We start from the raw sequence: 18620 nt of genomic DNA, 5'->3' as shown, positions 1-18620 counted from the left end.
ATGAACCACTAACAGCACACAGACATGAACCACTAACAGCACACAGACATGAACCACTAACAGCACACAGACATGAACCACTAACTGCACACAGACATGAAACCGAAACAATAACACCTGCGAAAAGAACCAAAGGAAGTGACATATACAGGGAAGGTAATCAGGGAAGTGATGGAGTCCAGGTGAGTCTGACGACGCGCAGGTGTGCGTAACGATGGTGACAGGTGTGCGCCATAACGAGCAGCCTGGTGACCTAGAGGCCGGAGAGGAAGCACATGCGACATACTTTAAGTGCAGCGTCAGGATGGTCCTCATTACACACATCAGACCAACAAATATTTTTTCACATGTTCAACATAGGAATCATTGCAAAATCTCTTGTATGATCGCTTATACTCTATTTTAGGTCCAGTCTTTGGAACTTTGGTTTTCATAGATATGGTTATTATATTATGATCACTATATCTGATGGGTGTCGGTACTTCTTTAGAGCAGATTTCTACAGGATTGGTGAACATGTTGTCAATAAAAGTGGTGATTTCATTTATTTTATACCCTGGTAGGTTGACTGATAACCTGGACCAGGTTGCAGGCTCTGGTTACAGTTTGAAGCTTTTTCTGTGGACAGCTTGAGTGGCTTAAATTTGATGAAAGACAGTCAATATTTAGGTCACCAATAAAATATACCTCTCTGTTGATATCACATATATTATCAAGAATTTCACACATAATATCCAGATACTGACCGTTAGAACTTGGTGGTCTATAGCAACTTCCCACAAGAATAGGCTTTACGTGAGGCAGGTGAACCTGTAGCCATATTACTGTACTTCAACAGTGTTTTACACAAGATCCTCTCAGAGATTTACAAGAATATGACTCAAAATATAAACAGCAATACATCCTCCATTGGCATTCCTGTCTCTTCTGTAGATGTTCTAACCATATATTGCAACTACAGTATCATCAAAGGAATTGTCTAAGTGAGTTTCAGAGATTGCCAGTATATGAATGCTTTCTGTTGCTAGAAAGTTGTTTGTTCCCTCCAGCCTCCAGTCTCCAGCCTCCAGCCTTGCTGCCGCATTGCTCCTACTTTCATTTGATCTGCCTACTGTAGTTTGCTTTGATTATTTATTGATTTAATGCTCTATTGTTTATTGAACATTTTGAATGATACATCTTTCTCAATTGCAATGTGAGTTTGTATTGACTTAAGTACAACCAAATAAAATGACCTTTGTAAGAGCTTGTGACAATCAAGAGCTGTACTGCTTAAGAGTCTGTTGACGCAACCATGCATCAGTCTAAGTAACATCATAAAAAAATGCCCATCAAAATCCATCAGTTAAAGCTCGATATCTGTCTTTTTTCATGGCGTGTGTCTATGCCAGCCTTCCGCATCTGCGGTGGAAGGCGGAAGGTGGTCGAGCTACAGAATTTTAGAGATTGAGGTTACTGTGCATTTTCCAGTAACTTAATGGCAGTTGGTCATTGGGAAGTTCATAATCATGTCATTTTCAATAACTAACTGTCAGCTTGCTGCAAGTAGTTAATGTAAAATTCACAGTAACTTACTGTGGCTGATCTCTGTCATGCTCACTGACTTGAGGCTGTGGCACTAAAGTCAAATTGCTGCCAATCCAGAGATTGAGGCCAGATGAGGCTGGGTCTGCTCACAACAAAGAATGCTTAATCGTTATCACCCAATGTTGTAAGCTTTCCTGTAATAAGAAAATATAATTAAAGGTACAGTAAGCTACTGGCAGCTAGTTGCCAGTGAGTTAATAGCACGTAAAAAACAGCTAGTGGCTATTAAGTTACTGTGAGTTTTACAATAACCTACTGACAGCTAGTTGCCAGTGAGTTAATAGCACGTAAAAAACAGCTAGTGGCTATTAAGTTACTGTGAATTTTACAATAACCTACTGACAGCTAGTTGCCAGTGAGTTAATAGCACGTAAAAAACAGCTAGTGGCTATTAAGTTACTGTGAATTTTACAATAACCTACTGACAGCTAGTTGCCAGTGAGTTAATAGCACGTAAAAAACAGCTAGTGGCTATTAAGTTACTGTGAACAGCTAGTGGCTATTAAGTTACTGTGAATTTTACAATAACCTACTGACAGCTAGTTGCCAGTGAGTTAATAGCACGTAAAAACAGCTAGTGGCTATTAAGTTACTGTGAATTTTACAATAACCTACTGACAGCTAGTTGCCAGTGAGTTAATAGCACGTAAAAAACAGCTAGTGGCTATTAAGTTACTGTGAATTTTACAATAACCTACTGACAGCTAGTTGCCAGTGAGTTAATAGCACGTAAAAAACAGCTAGTGGCTATTAAGTTACTGTGAATTTTACAATAACCTACTGACAGCTGGTTCCTAATTCAATAACGCAATATTCACCACAACTTCAAGGCAAATAACTTACATTAAGTTACAGATTGCAAAACTAACCATGTTAAAAGACATGCTCAGCCTCTAACAACATAACCATCAGCCACATAATCATCAACCACTTAAACTGGTACAACACTTCAACTGATGTTTGGCACAAATACTCATAAATTGGACCATGCCACAAAATATGCTAATGATCCCCACTGGTACATTGCCCCCACCTACATTTCAAAGCGCAGTGATAATTGTAGCTTATGTTCAAAATATTGGATAGAAAAAGTGCAGAACTGTATTCTTGCCATTAAATCTGTGGCCAATCTCTGTCATGCCCACAGACCTGGTAGCGTAGCAGGAAGTTCAGGTCATTAGCAACCAAGATGTTGTGAGTTCAAATCTCATGTGAGAGTATAGTCTCAAGTAACCAGCATTCAGCAGCATACTGTCCTTTTACAGCAATAACACATTCATTCAGTTATAAAAATTCAGTTACTTGTTGTTGTTTACCTTACTTTCACTGCAACCAGTAGCCTGTAGTGTACCATACAATTACAGGAACTCATTTAACACTGTAGCGTTTCATGGCATAAAAGGAAAACATAGTAAAAAGGGAAAGAACAGGATGGTTCTACACAACCATCACAGCAGTAAAGGACCCTTCCTGATATGCCCCCCAATATTTTTTTACACAAAGAACCCCTCAAGAAGCACTTTGTTCTAGAGTGTATGCTGGTCCAGCATGGTCTAGCTCCGTCAAACTCAGCTCCACTGCGATTTTCATTGTTCCCTCTCATCACAACCTGATTTAGACCTGGGACACCTGGTGTGTGTAATTCATTATCAGGTAGAACAGAAAACTAGCAGGCTCCGGACCTCTTAAGGAAAGAGTTGAATACAACTGGTCTAGCTGGTCAAGCTGGTCTGCAAAACCATGCTCATCCTTATCATATTTCCCAGTATGCTCTAGTACAGTTAGATTTAAAAAATGTAAAATCAAATCAAATCAAATTGTATTAGTCACATGCGTCACAGTGAAATGCTTACTTACGAACCCCTAACCGACAGTGCAGTTTCAAAATGTATGGATAAAAATAAGAGATAAAAGTAATTAAAGAGGAGCAGTAGAAAATAACAATATATACAGGGGGGTGCCAGTATAGAGTCAATGTGCGGGGGCACAGGTTAGTTGAGGTAGTATGTACATGTAGATAGAGTTAATTAAAGTGACTATGCACAGATGACAACAGAGAGTGGCAGTGGTGTGGAGAGGAGAGGGGAGGGGGGGGGCAATGTGAATAGTCTGGGTAGCCATTTGACTAAATGTTCAGGAGTCTTATGACTTGGGGGTAGAAGCTGTTTAGAAGACTCTTGGACCTAGACTTGGTGCTCCGGTACCGCTTGCCGTGTGGTAGCAGAGAGAACAGTCTATGATTATGGTGTCTGGGAGTCTGACAATTTTCAGGGGTTTCCTCTGACACAGCCTGTTATAGAGGTCCTGGATGGCAGGAAGCTTGGCCCCAGTGATGTACTGGGCCGTTAGCACCGTCTGTAGTGCCTTGCGGTCGGAGGCCGAGCAGTTGCCATACCAGGCAATGATGCAACCAGTCAGGATGCTCTCGATGGTGCAGCTGTAAAACCTTTTGAGGATCTGAGGACCCATGACAAATCTTTTCAGTCTCCTGAGGGGAAATAGGTTTTGTCGTGTCCGCTTCACGACTGTCATGGTGTGCTTGGACCATGTTAGTTTGTTGGTGATGTGGACACCAAGGAACTTGAAGCTCTCAACCTGCTCCACTGCAGCCCCGTCGATGAAAATGGGGGCATGCTCGGTCCTCCTATTCTGTAGTCCACATTCATCTTGTTTGTCTTGATCACGTTGAGGGAGAGGTTGTTGTCCTGGCACCACACGGCCAGGTCTCTGACCTCCTCCCTATAGGCTGTCTCATTGTTGTTGGTGATCAGGCCCAACACTGTTGTGTCAATGGGCCCGTTAGGAAGTCCAGCATCCAGTTGCAGAGGGAGGTGTTTAGTCCCAGGGTCCTTAGCTTAGTGATGAGATTTGAGGGCACTATGGTGCTGAACGCTGAGCTGTAGTCAATGAATAGCATTCTCACATAGGTGTTCCTTTTGTCCAGGTGTGAAAGGGCAGTGTGGAGGTCAATAGAGATTACATCATCCGTGGATCTGTTGGGGCAGTATGCAAATTGGAGTGGTACTAGGGTTTCTGGGATGTTGATGTGAGCCATGACCAGCCTTTCAAAGCACTTCATGGCTCCAGACGTGAGTGCTACGGGTCAGTAGTCATTTAGGTAGGTTACCTTAGTGTTCTTGGACACAGGCACTATGGTGGTCTGCTTAAAACATGTTGGTATTAAAGACTCGGACAGAGAGAGGTTGAAAATGTCAGTGAAGACACTTGCTAGTTGGTCAGCGCAGTCTGCTTCAATATCTGTGTTTTTGAATATACATTGATTGATTCAGGTAGTCTCATTTCTAGCACTGGCAGTCATTCTGATTGCATATTGTAGGTGAATAAAAGTTCCAATTGTTGGATATCCCCAACCATGTTGGATTCCAATAAGATTTCAAAATCCTTTTGCAAGCCAGCACAATGTGACTTGATGCTGGTTTTGCTAGTGACCAGCATATGCCAGGCTGGTGACCAATGTCCAAAACACAGCGAAGGCTGGACACCAGCAAAAACACAACAAAGGATGGTCATCAGCGAAAACACAGTGAAGGCTGGTCACTGGTGAAAGCACAACGGCGGCTGGTTACCAGCAAAAACACAACGGCGGCTGGTCCCCAGCCTATACTGGTCTATTTCAGCAGGGACACAATAAGGTTTTCTCTCATTATACAGACTACACACACATCAACCTGACAATTAACCAGACAACATTTTATGAAGGTTTCGTTCTAGAGGAAAAAAGTGACAGCGGAGAAAGGCACAAAGCCTGCGCCAGTGACAAGAATCACAGCGGCCTTGTGTGTGATGAAATCCTGCGTCCTTGCCTCTCTCGACCTCTGTGTTAAAAGCTCTTTGTGTCCCGGAAATTACTTTATGAACCCCTGAAAGACACTCCAGAGCTCCTATTCAGCCCCGACTGATAGCTTCACTGCGCCACTGTTTCGTCAGAGCAGAAGTTTATTTCTCTTTTTGAATTGTCCTCACCTTGTCCTTCATTTTCCTTTTCAGTCCCGCTCTCCTTTTGTGGTTTCTTCTCGTTCACTGGGACATCAGACTGTCTGCTTTCTGTGAGCCAAACACAAAGTAAAGATCAAGGTTTCCTCTATGGAGGTTATTCATCAAACTTAGCATCCTGACATTTGCTTTGGTTTAGTTCATAAAACAAATGAATAAAGATTTGATGGATGCCTGATACTCTGTATGTCACTCAAGCAGAAAACCGCAAAGGTTGCTAAATCCCAATGAGTCAAATTTGACATGAGATGTATTTTTCTGGTAAAAGTCTAGTTTAAGAGCTATCAGTTAAGCATATTACAACCAGGTAAATCTGTTTTATTTACGACATAATATTTTGGTTGTTACCTGGTCAGGTAAAGACATTGCTAAAATATGTAGATTTCTTTGTGTGTTTTTGATCTCTCTGGCAATACAAGCCTACAAGTTTGAAATGCAATGGAGTGGTAGGGTTTTATGTACAAGCCCACTAGGTCTTGTAGTGTTAAAGCCTTGCATTCAGCCATCTCTACTATCCCAAACCTCAGTTGGAAAAAAACAGGCCTGTTTTTCATTCTGTCTTTCAAGGTCTCTGGAAATCAGTTTGTTTGAATATGCTCACACTGTGGGGACTGGAAGTGCGGCGTGTGTGTGTGCGTACTTTCGTGTGCGTGAGTGTGTGCGAATCATATTTACGTGTGTGTTTTTGTTTATGTCTGACCGGACTAGGTTGTTTATACTCATACCTAGGCTGATGGAGCCAGATAAAAGCAGAAATACTAAACATGTGTCTCCACGGCCTTGAGACTTCACACAGGCCTTGACTGCAGAGCTCCGCTTTGTAAACACAGTTCCCTCCAGTTGCTGTGTGTTTGGACAGGAAACATCGAAGCTGATCAAACACTGGCTCAGACGGCCACTGCTGCGCTGAGACAAAATTGTGCAAATGGTTCCTTCAAATCGAAGGAAACAGCAATGGAGTTGAGTCCCACTGATGTTCAAAGCGTAGCTGGTTTTGTTTTTAATTTTGTTCATGTGGACGTGTCAGCAGCTGTCCCTAAAATAAAACCACGGTGAGCATAGATTCTTATCTTTACATAAGTCTCAGGCTTTGTAGAGGCAGCAGAAGCATAGACACACACATACACAGGTACAACTACACACACATGTAGAATTTCACACAAACATGTACATCTACTCACACAGACATACATACAGTACCAGTCATACAGTACATACAGTACTACATTTTGGACACACCTATGAAATAACACAAAAAAAAAAGTGTTAAACAAATCAGAATATGTTTTATATTTGAGATTCTTCAAAGTAGCCGCCCTTTACTTAAATGACAGCTTTGCATACTCTTGGCATTCTCTCAACCAGCTTCTTGAGGTAGTCACCTGGAATGCATTTCAATTAACAGGTGTGCCTTGTTAAAAGTTAATTTGTGGAATTTCTTTCCTTCTTAATGCGTTTGAGCCAATCAGTTGTGTTGTGACAAGATAGAGGTGGTATACAGAAGATAGCTCTATTTGGTAAAAGACTTGCCATATTATGGCAAGAACAGCTCAAATAAGCAAAGAGAAACGACAGTCCATCATTACTTTAATAGATGAAGGTCAGTCAATACGGAACATTTCAAAAACTTTGGACGTTTCTTCAAGTGCAGTCGCAAAAACCATCAAGCGCTATGATGAAACTGGCTCTCGTGAGGACCGCCACAGGAAAGGAAGACCCAGAGTTACCTCTGCTGTAGAGGATAAGTTCATTAGAGTTACCAGCCTCAGAAATTGCAGCCCAAATGAATGCTTCACAGAGTTCAAGTAAAAGACACATCTCAACATCAACTGTTTAGAGGAGACTGAGTGAATCAGGCCTTAATGTTTGAATTGCTGCAAAGAAACCACTACTAAAGGACACCAATAAGTGTTCTGCAGCGATACGCCATCCCATCTGGTTTGTGCTTAGTGGGACTATCATTTGTTTTTCAGTGATGACCCAGAACACACCTCCAGGCTGTGTAAGGGCTTTTTATTTTTTATTTTACCTTTATTTAACTAGGCAAGTCAGTTAAGAACAAATTCTTATAAAAATAAGGAAAACCCTTGAATGAGTAGGTGTGTCCAAACGTTTGACTGGTACTGTACAGATACACACACACACACACACACACACACACACACACACACACACACACACACACACACACACACACACACACACACATATATGTAAAGTTAAACACATATACACACGCATGCACACTCACACAGGAAAGTTTTGTGTGGCCTGTACAATAGATTTAAGACTTAGTTGTGATAACATCATTGGCAGTAGACAACAGGGAGTGGAAAATAACAACCCATTAGCTGGATGGGTTCAAGGAGAGGGTTAGGACAGGACAGAGAGAGAGAGAGAGAGAGAGAGAGAGAGAGAGAGAGAGAGAGAGAGGAAACATGAGACAAAGAAATAAAAATGTGGCAGAAGGAGATTGTGCCTGCCTTCCTGCGGTGTTCTGCAGAGATACAACTCTCGGCTCCCCTCTTGTGGTTGCTTGAAAAATTACAAAAGACAGAGCACACTTCACAACTCAGCTACTGTCTATGGCGCATAAAACTACCTCAAACTTATCTAGATGGTTGTGAGATCTACCTGGACATTCAATGAAGCAATTTGAGTGTTTGCGCCAACGCTTTGACCACTCAAATGTTATATCACCACAGGACTACATTTAGTGTACGCTACTGTTATGATAATGTATTGGGCACGATCCACTGTAGTGGGATCCGTATCAGAGTAACTGACATTTGTGTGATCAACATATTTATTGATTTTTCACAGACAAAAAAAACAGATAAAAACATTAGATAGAAGGTCATGTTCTCTTCATGAAAACATGACAACAGTACAGACGTCTTCACTCTCCACCACTGCGTTTCCACCTCAATATCGATATAATATCACTGCAGCTATTTGACAGCTGTTTCGTTTCATCATAAGAGAACGGTGTGTAGGGGGAACTGAGAGGATAGACAGAGTCTGAGTGAAGGTAATACCAAAGTAGGTAAGGTAGCAACAATTTACATTTTCCATTAGGGTTAAAAACATAGCTGCTGCACACACTCCCTCCTGGTCCTTCCCTGTTCAGAGGCTGTTTTTTTAAACTAGGGGGACAGTGAAACTGTCTAGTACTGGAGGAGAGCTGAGTCAAGTTGGTTGGACCTCAGTAACAAGACGGTTTCTGAGTGCAGTTGTTTCAGGGGTCAGGGGTCAAAGGATGTCTTTAACTGGGGGGTCAGTGGTGAAGTTGAGCGGTCCCTGAGGTACTCCTAGGCCCCCAGCACCAGCAGCAGTAATAGTAGAAGTAGAAGCAGCAGCAACAGTAGCAGTAGTAACAGTAGCAGCAGTAACAGCAACAGTAGTAGTAGCAGCAGTAACAGCAGTAGTAACAGTAGCAGCAGCAGTAGCAGCAGCAGCAGTAGCAGCAGCAGCAGTAGCAGTGGGGAGCTGCAGGTCAGTTGAGATCTGGAGCAGGGGAGTACTAATCTCACTGGACTGCAGGCCGCTGGCCACCCTCAGCAGGCAGCTGAGCACCATGTCTTTGGCCCGGCCTGCTTCTAGGTGGCCCTCACGGCTCAGCTGCAACGTGATCTGATCCAGGCTGGTAAGAAGCAACTCTGAAGCCAGCAGGTGGCTGGGGAAACCCTCATTACAACCCCCTTCCCGGGCCATGCTCTCCAGCATGTACTGCTGGTACAGGTCCAGTAGCTTGTGCTCCAGGTAGCGGTTGAGCAGTGAGTTGGAGAGGGGCCCCTCACACCCCTGGAGGAGGAAGCTCTGGTCGCGGCCGCTCCCCGCCCTCCAGCGGGAGGATCCCAAGCCTGAGCCCCCCTGGAGAGGACGCAGTGGCCTGTCTTCAGAGGCCCGATCTGGGGGAGAGTCATCTGCGGCTGGGAGGACGTCACAGGAATAGAGGAAGGGGCCGTCGGCCTGGGTATCGCTGCAGGGCAGGAGCTCCCCATCGTGATCTGAAAGAGGCAGCACCTGGTCCCCCCCGATGTGGAGGTCGCTGTAGTTCTGACAGATGCTCTGGCAGGAAGAGGGCACCAGGAAAGGGACGTCGCCACCAGAACGAGCCTGCCCAGGGATCTCCATCTCTGGGGAAATGTGTCTGCCAGGATGGGGCCTCTGGGAATGCAAGGCCTGCTGTAGAGAGGAACCCTGGGGATGGATTTGGGCATTCACCCGGGAGGGCCTCTGGTCTTGGGCCACTCTAGGCAGGATGGAGTGGCCCTTTCTGCTTGGCTGGTCTGGAGAGGCCTGGAGTGTGAAGAGCGGGGCGGCTTTAACCTGCTGTGAGCCAGGCCTCACAATACTCGTGGGGGGCTCTATCACAGGGGGGAGAGGGTCCAGTCTCTCCTGGTCACTACAGTAGGTCATGCTCCATAGTATGCTCTCACACAGCATGGCTGGAAAGGAACACACATATAGAGCCGTTTGGTCAGTTTACAGCAGCTTGTGGATAAACTGTCTTTGGTCAGTTTACAGCAGATTGTCTTTGAATCCCTTTTGAATATATTTGTTTATATTTTACAATGTATTCATACACTGGGTAGAAATATGCATTTTTGTTTTGACTCCTTACCTTCAAATTCAAACGATGCAACACGTCAAATGACGCAACACTCTTCAAGCAGTCATGCAGTCCACCAACTGTTGCTCTGAGTTGGATGTGTGCTCCTCTCCTCGCTCTATTCATGTCAGTGTCTTCAGGTCTATTGTACCAAGCCAGTGCAGTACCATGGAGCAGTGTGAGTGAGTGGTTGTGACAAGTGTAGTTACCATTGCTTTAAGCTTTATACAAGACCAAGAGGAAGTGAGAGGGCTGTCTTCCATATCCTCCATCATAGCATCTGTCAATGTCCTGAACATGAAACAATACAGTTTTGTTTTCCACTGAAAAAAGCACAGGGGTTTAAAAGAGGAAGGAAAGCACAGGTGAGGGGTTTAAAAGAGGAAGGAAAGATTGATTTAAGGAGAAAGAAACTTCACACTAAGCCAAACAAATATAAATTGGACTCTCCCTTTCACCTTGTCTCAAACTGACAGAAAGTGTGTGTGTGTGTGTGTGTGTGTGTGTGTGTGTGTGTGTGTGTGTGTGTGTGTGTGTGTGTGTGTGTGTGTGTGTGTGTGTGTGTGTGTGTGTGTGTGTGTGGCCCTGCCCAAGCGTCTGGTCTGTTTACAGGTGACAGAAAGGGAAGTGTGGCCTCACGCTCCAGCCTGTGGTCATGCAACCACAACTCATCATTTCCTGTTTGAAACCCAAGACTTTGGGCAGCTCAGTGTTATGCTAGAAACCAGACCCTGCATAGTCAGGTCCACTCTGACACATTGTGTAACCATAGGTGCCCATGGAGGGTTGAGCCTATCTGATAAGGGAATCAATTAATGTGTTGGGGGATCCCTCAGTCTACAATCTATATACTGTATAGTTCTATTGCGGTCATGAAAAGATTTGCAGAGTAGAGGTGGGAGGGGGGTCGTTTTCTTGTGTTCACTCTCCAGTCTAGGGCTCCTTAGTCAATAGATGAGTCAATGCAGATTGCAGATCTTCGCCTTGCGTCTGTTGGCCAGCAGAGAACCAGCGCAACAATGGTGTTCACAGGGCCTGAAACATGACACCACAGTCACCTTAATGATTTATTTGGAGGGGATATTTAGACAGATATTATGCATAGTGTAATCCGTAATTTATTAAATTAACACTGAAAGTGTGGACCTGTACAGACACTGGAACAGTGTTAAATTCACACACTGCTTATTGTAAAGCTTTATTTACCAGAGTGACTTGCCTTTCGACTGAATTGTAGTTGCCACCCACGACGGTATTTGTTAGTGACATTCGTTCATTTTCAATCCTATGGACCTCACCAAGCGTTTTCCTACTGGAGGCAAATGTTATCATTAAAGGTCCCGAACAGGCATTCTGATTCCCATGGAAAATAGCCTTTTGAGTGAATGAAATGTCACCCATAATATTTTAGGGGGATAGAAATGCTCAAAGTATTTGAAAAAACTACATGGAAGTTTGAAAAAACAGGCTGTTTTCAGTGAGCTTATATTAATGAGTTCACCTTGACTGACAGCTCTTTGAAACGCCTGTGTCAAGAAACTTGGATGCAGTGTTCTAGTAAATTCATCTATTTGGAGCAACTCAAACAACATTGCAAATGCATTAATGGTGTCAATTGTTTTTTAAAAATCCTTTTTGGGATAGGGGGCAGCATTTTCACTTTTGGATGAATAGCGTGCCCAGAGTGAACTGCCTCCTACTCTGTCCCAGATGCTAATATATGCATGTTATTATTCGTATTGGATAGAAAACACTCTGAAGTTTCTAAAACTGTTTGAATGATGTCTGTGAGTATAACAGAACCCATATGGCAGGGGAAAACCTGAGAAAAATCCAACCAGGAAGTGGGAAATCTGAGGTTTGTAGTTTTTCAAAGCTTGGCCTATCATATACACAGTGTCTATGGGATCAAGTTGCACTTCCTAAGGCTTCCACTAGATGTCAACCATCTTTGGAAACTTCTTTCAGACTTCTGCTATAAAGGAGGGGGGAGTGGGAGCTGAATGAGTCATGGGTCTGGTAGAGTGTCTCAGGCTCGTGATGCGCGGTCCCGACAGAGTTAGCTCTCGTTCCAGTGCTTTTCTTCAGACAATGGAATTCTCCTGTTGGAACCTTATTGATGATTTATGTTAAAAAAAGATCCTAAAGATTGATTCCATACATCGTTTGACTTGTTTCTATGACCTGTAACGGAACATTTCGAGTTTTTGTCTGGACGTAGTGCTCGCGCCTCATGAAGATGGATTACTGGGCTGAACACGCTAACAACAAGTGGCTATTTGGAGATAAATTATGGACTTTATGGAACGTTATGGAACAAATCAGTAATTTATGTTTGACCTGCGATTCCTGGGAGTGCCTTCTGATGAAGATCATCAAAGGTAAGTGAATATTTATAATGTTATTTCTAACTTCTGTTGACTTCCAAAATGGCAGATATTTCTTTGGCTGGATTGGGCTCTGAGCGCCGTACTCAGATTATGATTTCTCCGTAAAACAAATGTGAAATCTGGCACAGCCGTTGCATTAAGGAGAAGTCTATCTTTAATTCTGTGAATAACGCTTGTATCTTTTATCAATGTTTATTATGAGTATTTCTGTAAAGTTACCGGATGTTTTGGAATCAAAACATTACTGCACGTAACGCGTCAATGTAAACTGAGATTTTTGGAAATAAATATGCACATTATCGAACAAAACATACATGTATTGTGTAACATGATGTCCTATGAGTGTCATCTGATGAAGATCATCAAAGGTTAGTGATTAATTTCATCTATATTTCTGCTTTTTGTGACTCCTATCTTTGACTGGAAAAATGGCTGTGTTTATTTGACTTGGCTCTGACCTAACATATGTTGTGCTTTCGCTGTAAAGCGTTTTTGAAATCGGACACGATGGGTAGATTAACTAGAAGTTTATCTTTCATTTGCTGTATTGGACTTGTTAATGTGTGAAAGTTACATATTTCTAAATGATATTTTTCGCGCGCTGCCTTTTCAGCGGAATGTTTTCAAGGGGTTCCGCTAGCGGAACGCCTGCCCTAGAAAGGTTAAACATCTCCCATTTGGCTTGTCTTTTGTACTGCGGTTCACAGCAGCACTGTAGGATGTGTTGACATAACAACTGCTTCGGCGTTTTAAATGACCCTTTCTCCCTATTTGTTCCATGGCTGAAAACCTAGCTAGCCTGTAACTAGCTAACACCAGACACAGATGAAAGGGGAAACAAATACAGTGCTTTCAGAAAATATTCCTACCCCTTGACTTATTCAACATATTTTATTGTACCTTTATTTAACCAGGTAGGCCAGCAAAGCAGTGTGACAAAAAACAACACAGAGTTACACATAAATAAACGTACAGTTAAAAACACAATAGAAACATCTATGTACAGTATGTGCAAATGGAGAAGAGTAGGGAGGTAAGGCAATAAATAGACCATAGAGGTGAAATAATTACAATTTAGCATTAACACTGGAGTGATAGATGTGCAGATGATGATGTGCAAGTAGAGATACTGGGGTACAAAGAGAGCAAGAGGATAAATAACAATATAGGGATGATGTAGTTGGGTGTGCTATTTACAGACGGGCTGTGTATAGGTACAGTGATAGGTAAACTGCTCTAACAGCTGATGCTTAAAGTTAGGGACTCCCGCTTTAGTGATTTTTGCACCAGTCATTGGCACCAGAGAACTGGAAGGAAGTGTTGGCTTTGGGGATGACCAGTGAAATATACCTGCTGGAGCTCGTGCTACGGGTGGGTGTTGCTATGGTGACCAGTGATCTGAGATACCTAGAAAATACTTATAGATGACCTGGAGCCAGTGGGTTTGGCGATGAATATGTAGTGAGGGCCAGCAAACGAGAGCATACAAGTCGCAATGGTGGGTAGTATATGGGGCTTTGGTGACAAAACGGATGGCACTGTGATAGACTACATCCAGTTTGCTGAGAGAGTGTTGGAAGCTAAGGATCAAGGATCGGTAGGATAGTCAGCTTTACGAGGGTATGTTTGGCAGCATGAGTGAAGGAAGCTTTGTAGCGAAAAAGGAAGCCGATTATAGATTTCATTTTGGATTGGAAATGCTTAATGTGAGTCTAGAAGGAGAGTATAGAGTCTAACCAGAAATCTAGGTATTTGTAGTTGTCCACATATTCTAAGTCAGAACCATCCAGAGTAGGGATGCTAGTCGGGTGGGCAGGTGCGGGCAGCGATCGGTTGAAGAGCATGTATTTAGTTTTACTAGCATTTAAAAGCAGTTGGATGCCACGGAAGGAGTGTTGTATGGCATTGAAGCTCATTTGGAGGTTTGTTAACAGTGTCCAAAGAAGGGCCAGATGTATACAGAATGGTGTTGTCTGCGTAGAGGTGGACCAGAGAATCATCAGCAGCAAGAGCGACATCATTGATACATACAGAGAAAAGAATCGGCCCGAGAATTGAAGCCTGTGAAACCCCCATAGACACTGCCAGAGGTCCAGACAACATGCCCTCCGATTTGACACACTGAACTCTATCTGAGAAGTAGGTGGTGAACCAGGCAAGGCAGTCAAGCCTTGGCCAGGTCGAAAGCCTTGGCCAGGTCGATGAAGACGGCTGCACAGTACTGTCTTTTATAGATGGCGGTTATGATATCGTTTAGGACCTTGAGCGTGGCTGAGGTGCACCCATGACCAGCTCGGAAACCAGATGGCATAGTGGAGAAGGTACGGTGGGATTCAAAATGGTCGGTGATCTGTTTGCTAACTTGGCTTTCGAAGATTTTAGAAATGCAGGGCAGGATGGATATACAGTGGGGCAAAAAAGTATTTAGTCAGCCACCAGTTGTGCAAATTCTCCCACTTAAAAAGATGAGAGAGGCCTGTAATTTATATCATAGGTACACTTAAACTATGACAGACAAAATGAGAAAAATTTGGAAAATAAGTATTTGGTCACCTACAAACAAACAAGATTTCTGGCTCTCACAGACCTGTAACTTCTTCTTTAAGAGGCTCCTCTGTCCTCCACTCGTTACCTGTATTAATGGCACCTGTTTGAACTTGTTATCAGTATAAAAGACACCTGTCCACAACCTCAAACAGTCACACTCCAAACTCCACTACGGCCAAGACCAAAGAGCTGTCAAAGGACACCATAAACAAAATTGTAGACCTGCACCAGGCTGGGAAACTGAATCTGCAATAGGTAAGTAGCTTGGTTTGAAGAAATCAACTGTGGGAGCAATTATTAGGAAATGGAAGACATACAAGACCACTGATAATCTCCCTCGATCTGGGGCTCCATGCAAGATCTCACCCTGTGGGGTCAAAATTATCACAAGAACGGTGAGCAAAAATCCCAGAACCACACGGGGGGACCTAGTGAATGACCTGCAGAGAGCTGGGACCAAAGTAACAAAGCCTACCATCAGTAACACACTACACCGCCAGGGACTCAAATCCTGCAGTGCCAGACATGTCCCCCTGCTTAAGCCAGTACATGTCCAGGCCTGTCTGAAGTTTGCTAGAGAGCATTTGGATGATCCAGAAGAAGATTGGGAGAATGTCATATGGTCAGGTGAAACCAAAATATAACTTTTTGGTAAAAACTCAACTCGTCGTGTTTGGAGGACAAAGAATACTGAGTTGCATCCAAAGAACACCACTGTGAAGCATGGGGGTGGAAACATCATGCTTTGGGGCTGTTTTTCTGCGAAGGGACTAGGACGACTGATCCGTGTAAAGGAAAGAATGAATGGGGTCATGTATCGTGAGATTTTGAGTGAAAACCTCCTTCCATCAGCAAGGGCATTGAAGCTCAAACGTGGCTGGGTCTTTCAGCATGACAATGATCCCAAACACACCGCCCGGGCAACGAAGGAGTGGCCTCGTAAGAAGCATTTCAAGGTCCTGGAGTGGCCTAGTCAGTCTCCAGATCTCAACCCCATAGAAAATCTTTGGAGGGAGTTGAAAGTCTGTGTTGCCCAGCAACAGCCCCAAAACATCACTGCTCTAGAGGAGATCTGCATGGAGGACAAACAAAAGTACACAAGTACAAACACCATAGACCACGCAGCTGTCATACCGCACAGGAAGGAGATACATTCTGTCTCCTAGAGATGACTGTACTTTGGTGCAAAAAGTGCAAACCAATCCCAGAACAACAGAAAAGGACCTTGTGAAGATACTGGAGGAAACAGGTACAAAAGTATCTTTATCCACAGCAAAACAAGTATGATATCAACATAACCTGAAAGGACCATCAGCAAGGAAGAATCCACTGCTCCAAAACCACCATAAAAAAGCCAGACTACGGTTTGCAACTGCACATGGGGACAAAGATCATACCTTTTGGAGAAATGTCCTCTGGTCTGCTGAAACAAAAATAGAACTGTTTGGCCATTAATGACCATCGTTATGTTTGGAGGTTTAAAGGGGGAGGCTTGTAAGCCGAAGAACAGCATCCCAACCGTGAAGCACGAGGGTGGCAGCATCATGTTGTGGGGGTGCTTTGCTGCTGCAAGAGGGACTAGTGCACTTTACAAATAGATGGCATCATGAGGAGTACAATTATGTGGATATATTGAAGCAACATCTCAAGACATCAGTCAGGAAGTTAAAGGAAGTAAAAAATTGGTCTTCCAAATGGACAATGACGCCAAGCATACTTCCAAAGTTGTGGCAAAATGGCTTAAGGACAACAAAGTCAAGGTATTGGAGTGGCCATCACAAAGCCCTGACATCAATCCTATAGAAATTTTTGTACAGAACTGAAAAAGCATGTGCGATCAAGAAGGCCTACAAACTTGACTGAGTTACACCAGCTCTGTTAGGAGGAAAATTCCCCAACTTATTGTGGGAAGCTTGTGGAAGGCTACCCGAAATGTTTGACCCAAGTTGAACAATTTAAAAGCAATTCTACCAAATACTAATTTAGTGTCTGTAAACTTCTGACCCACTGGGAATTAAAGAAATAAAACTGAAATAAATCATTCTCTCTACTATTATTCTGACATTTCACATTCTTAAAATAAAGTGGTGATACTAACTGACCTAAGACAGGGAATTTTTACTGGGATAAAATGTCAGAAATTGTGAAAAACTGAGTTTAAATGTATTTGGATAAGGTGTATGTAACCTTCCGACTTCAACTGTATGTAACGGCATTCAGAGGTGGAAGAAGGATCGGACCAAAGCGCAGCATGGTAAGTGTTCGTGATGTAATATTTTAATGAAACGAACTGAACACTGAAAAACAAAACAATAAAGTGAACGAAGGAAAATCGGAACAGTACCGTGTGGCCCAAACACTCACACGGAAAACAAACACCCACCAACCAACAGTGAAACCCAGGCTACCCAAGTATGATTCTCAATCAGGGACAACAATTGACAGCTGCCTCTGATTGAGAACCATACTAGGCCGAACTCAAAACCCAACATAGAAAAACAAACATAGACTGCCCACCCCAACTCACGCCCTGACCATAGTAAACCATAGACAAAAACAAAGGAACTAAGGTCAGAACGTGACACTGTAAGTATTCTCAACCCTGAGTCAATACTTTGTAGAAGCACATTTAATGGTGATTACAGTGCTGAGTCATTTTGGGTAAGTCTCTGAGAGTTTTGCACACCTGGACTGTAGAATATTTGCCCGTTATTCTTTCTAAAATTCTTCAAGCTCTGTCAAGTTGATTGTGTATCATTGCTTAACAGCCATTTTCAAGTTTTGCCATAGATTTTCACGCTGAATTAAGTCAACACTGTAACTAGGCCACTCAAGAACATTCAATGTCATCTTGGTAAGCAACAGTGTAGATTTGGCCTTGTGTTTTAGGTTATTGTCCTGCTGAAAGTTGAATTAGTCTCCAAGTGTCTGTTGGAAAGCAGACTGAACCAGGTTTTCCTCTAGGATTTTGCCTGTGCTTATAGCTATATTCCGTTTATTTTTATCCCCCAAAAAAACTCTCTAGTCCTTGCCAGTAACAAGCATACCCATAACATGATGCAGCCACCACCATTCTTAAAAATTATGAAGTGTGGTACTCAGTGATGTGTTGTGTTGGATTTGCTCCAAACATAACACTTTGTATTCAGGACGAAATGTTAACTTCTTTGCCACATTATGGGGTATTGTGTGTAGATCAGTGACACAAAATCACAATTTAATCAAATGTAAATTCAGGCTGTAACCCAATAAAATGTGGAAAACTTAATGGGGTGTGAATGCTTTCTGAAGGCATGGTGAGTGACTTTTCCATAGATGAGTAGTGTGAACTTTCAATTATATTTGCTGACACCCAACAGTCAAATTCTGGCACCAGTACAGTATCTATCTAGCTATGTAAACCACGCTCCTCTGCATACTTTGATTTGGTTTCATCCAAATATCATCCAACTTCATGAAAGACATGA

At 43.0% G+C, this 18620-nt stretch overlaps 1 protein-coding gene across 1 annotated transcript; it reads right to left on the bottom strand.

The window, feature by feature from the left end:
* Nucleotides 1-7595: 7595 nt before the first annotated feature.
* On the bottom strand, nt 7596-10422 carry LOC115130949 (TLR adapter interacting with SLC15A4 on the lysosome). Its single transcript, XM_029662550.2, has 2 exons — nt 10229-10422; nt 7596-10052 (listed from the first exon to the last, which is right to left on the bottom strand). Exon 2 carries the CDS (start codon nt 10048-10050, stop codon nt 8854-8856), a length of 1197 nt encoding a protein of 398 aa, XP_029518410.2. The 5' UTR covers nt 10051-10052; nt 10229-10422; the 3' UTR covers nt 7596-8853.
* Nucleotides 10423-18620: the final 8198 nt, after the last annotated feature.

Source organism: Oncorhynchus nerka, linkage group LG1 (genome assembly GCF_034236695.1).
Source record: "Oncorhynchus nerka isolate Pitt River linkage group LG1, Oner_Uvic_2.0, whole genome shotgun sequence".
Lineage (NCBI taxonomy): Eukaryota > Metazoa > Chordata > Actinopteri > Salmoniformes > Salmonidae > Oncorhynchus > Oncorhynchus nerka.
Note: the sequence above shows the minus strand (reverse complement) of the source record. Positions and strands in the feature narration are given on the sequence as shown.

What these genes read in the sequence shown, in the direction of transcription:
- LOC115130949 (XM_029662550.2), bottom strand. Translation starts at nt 10,050, where the DNA reads ATGCTGTGTGAGAGCATACTATGGAGCATGACCTACTGTAGTGACCAG.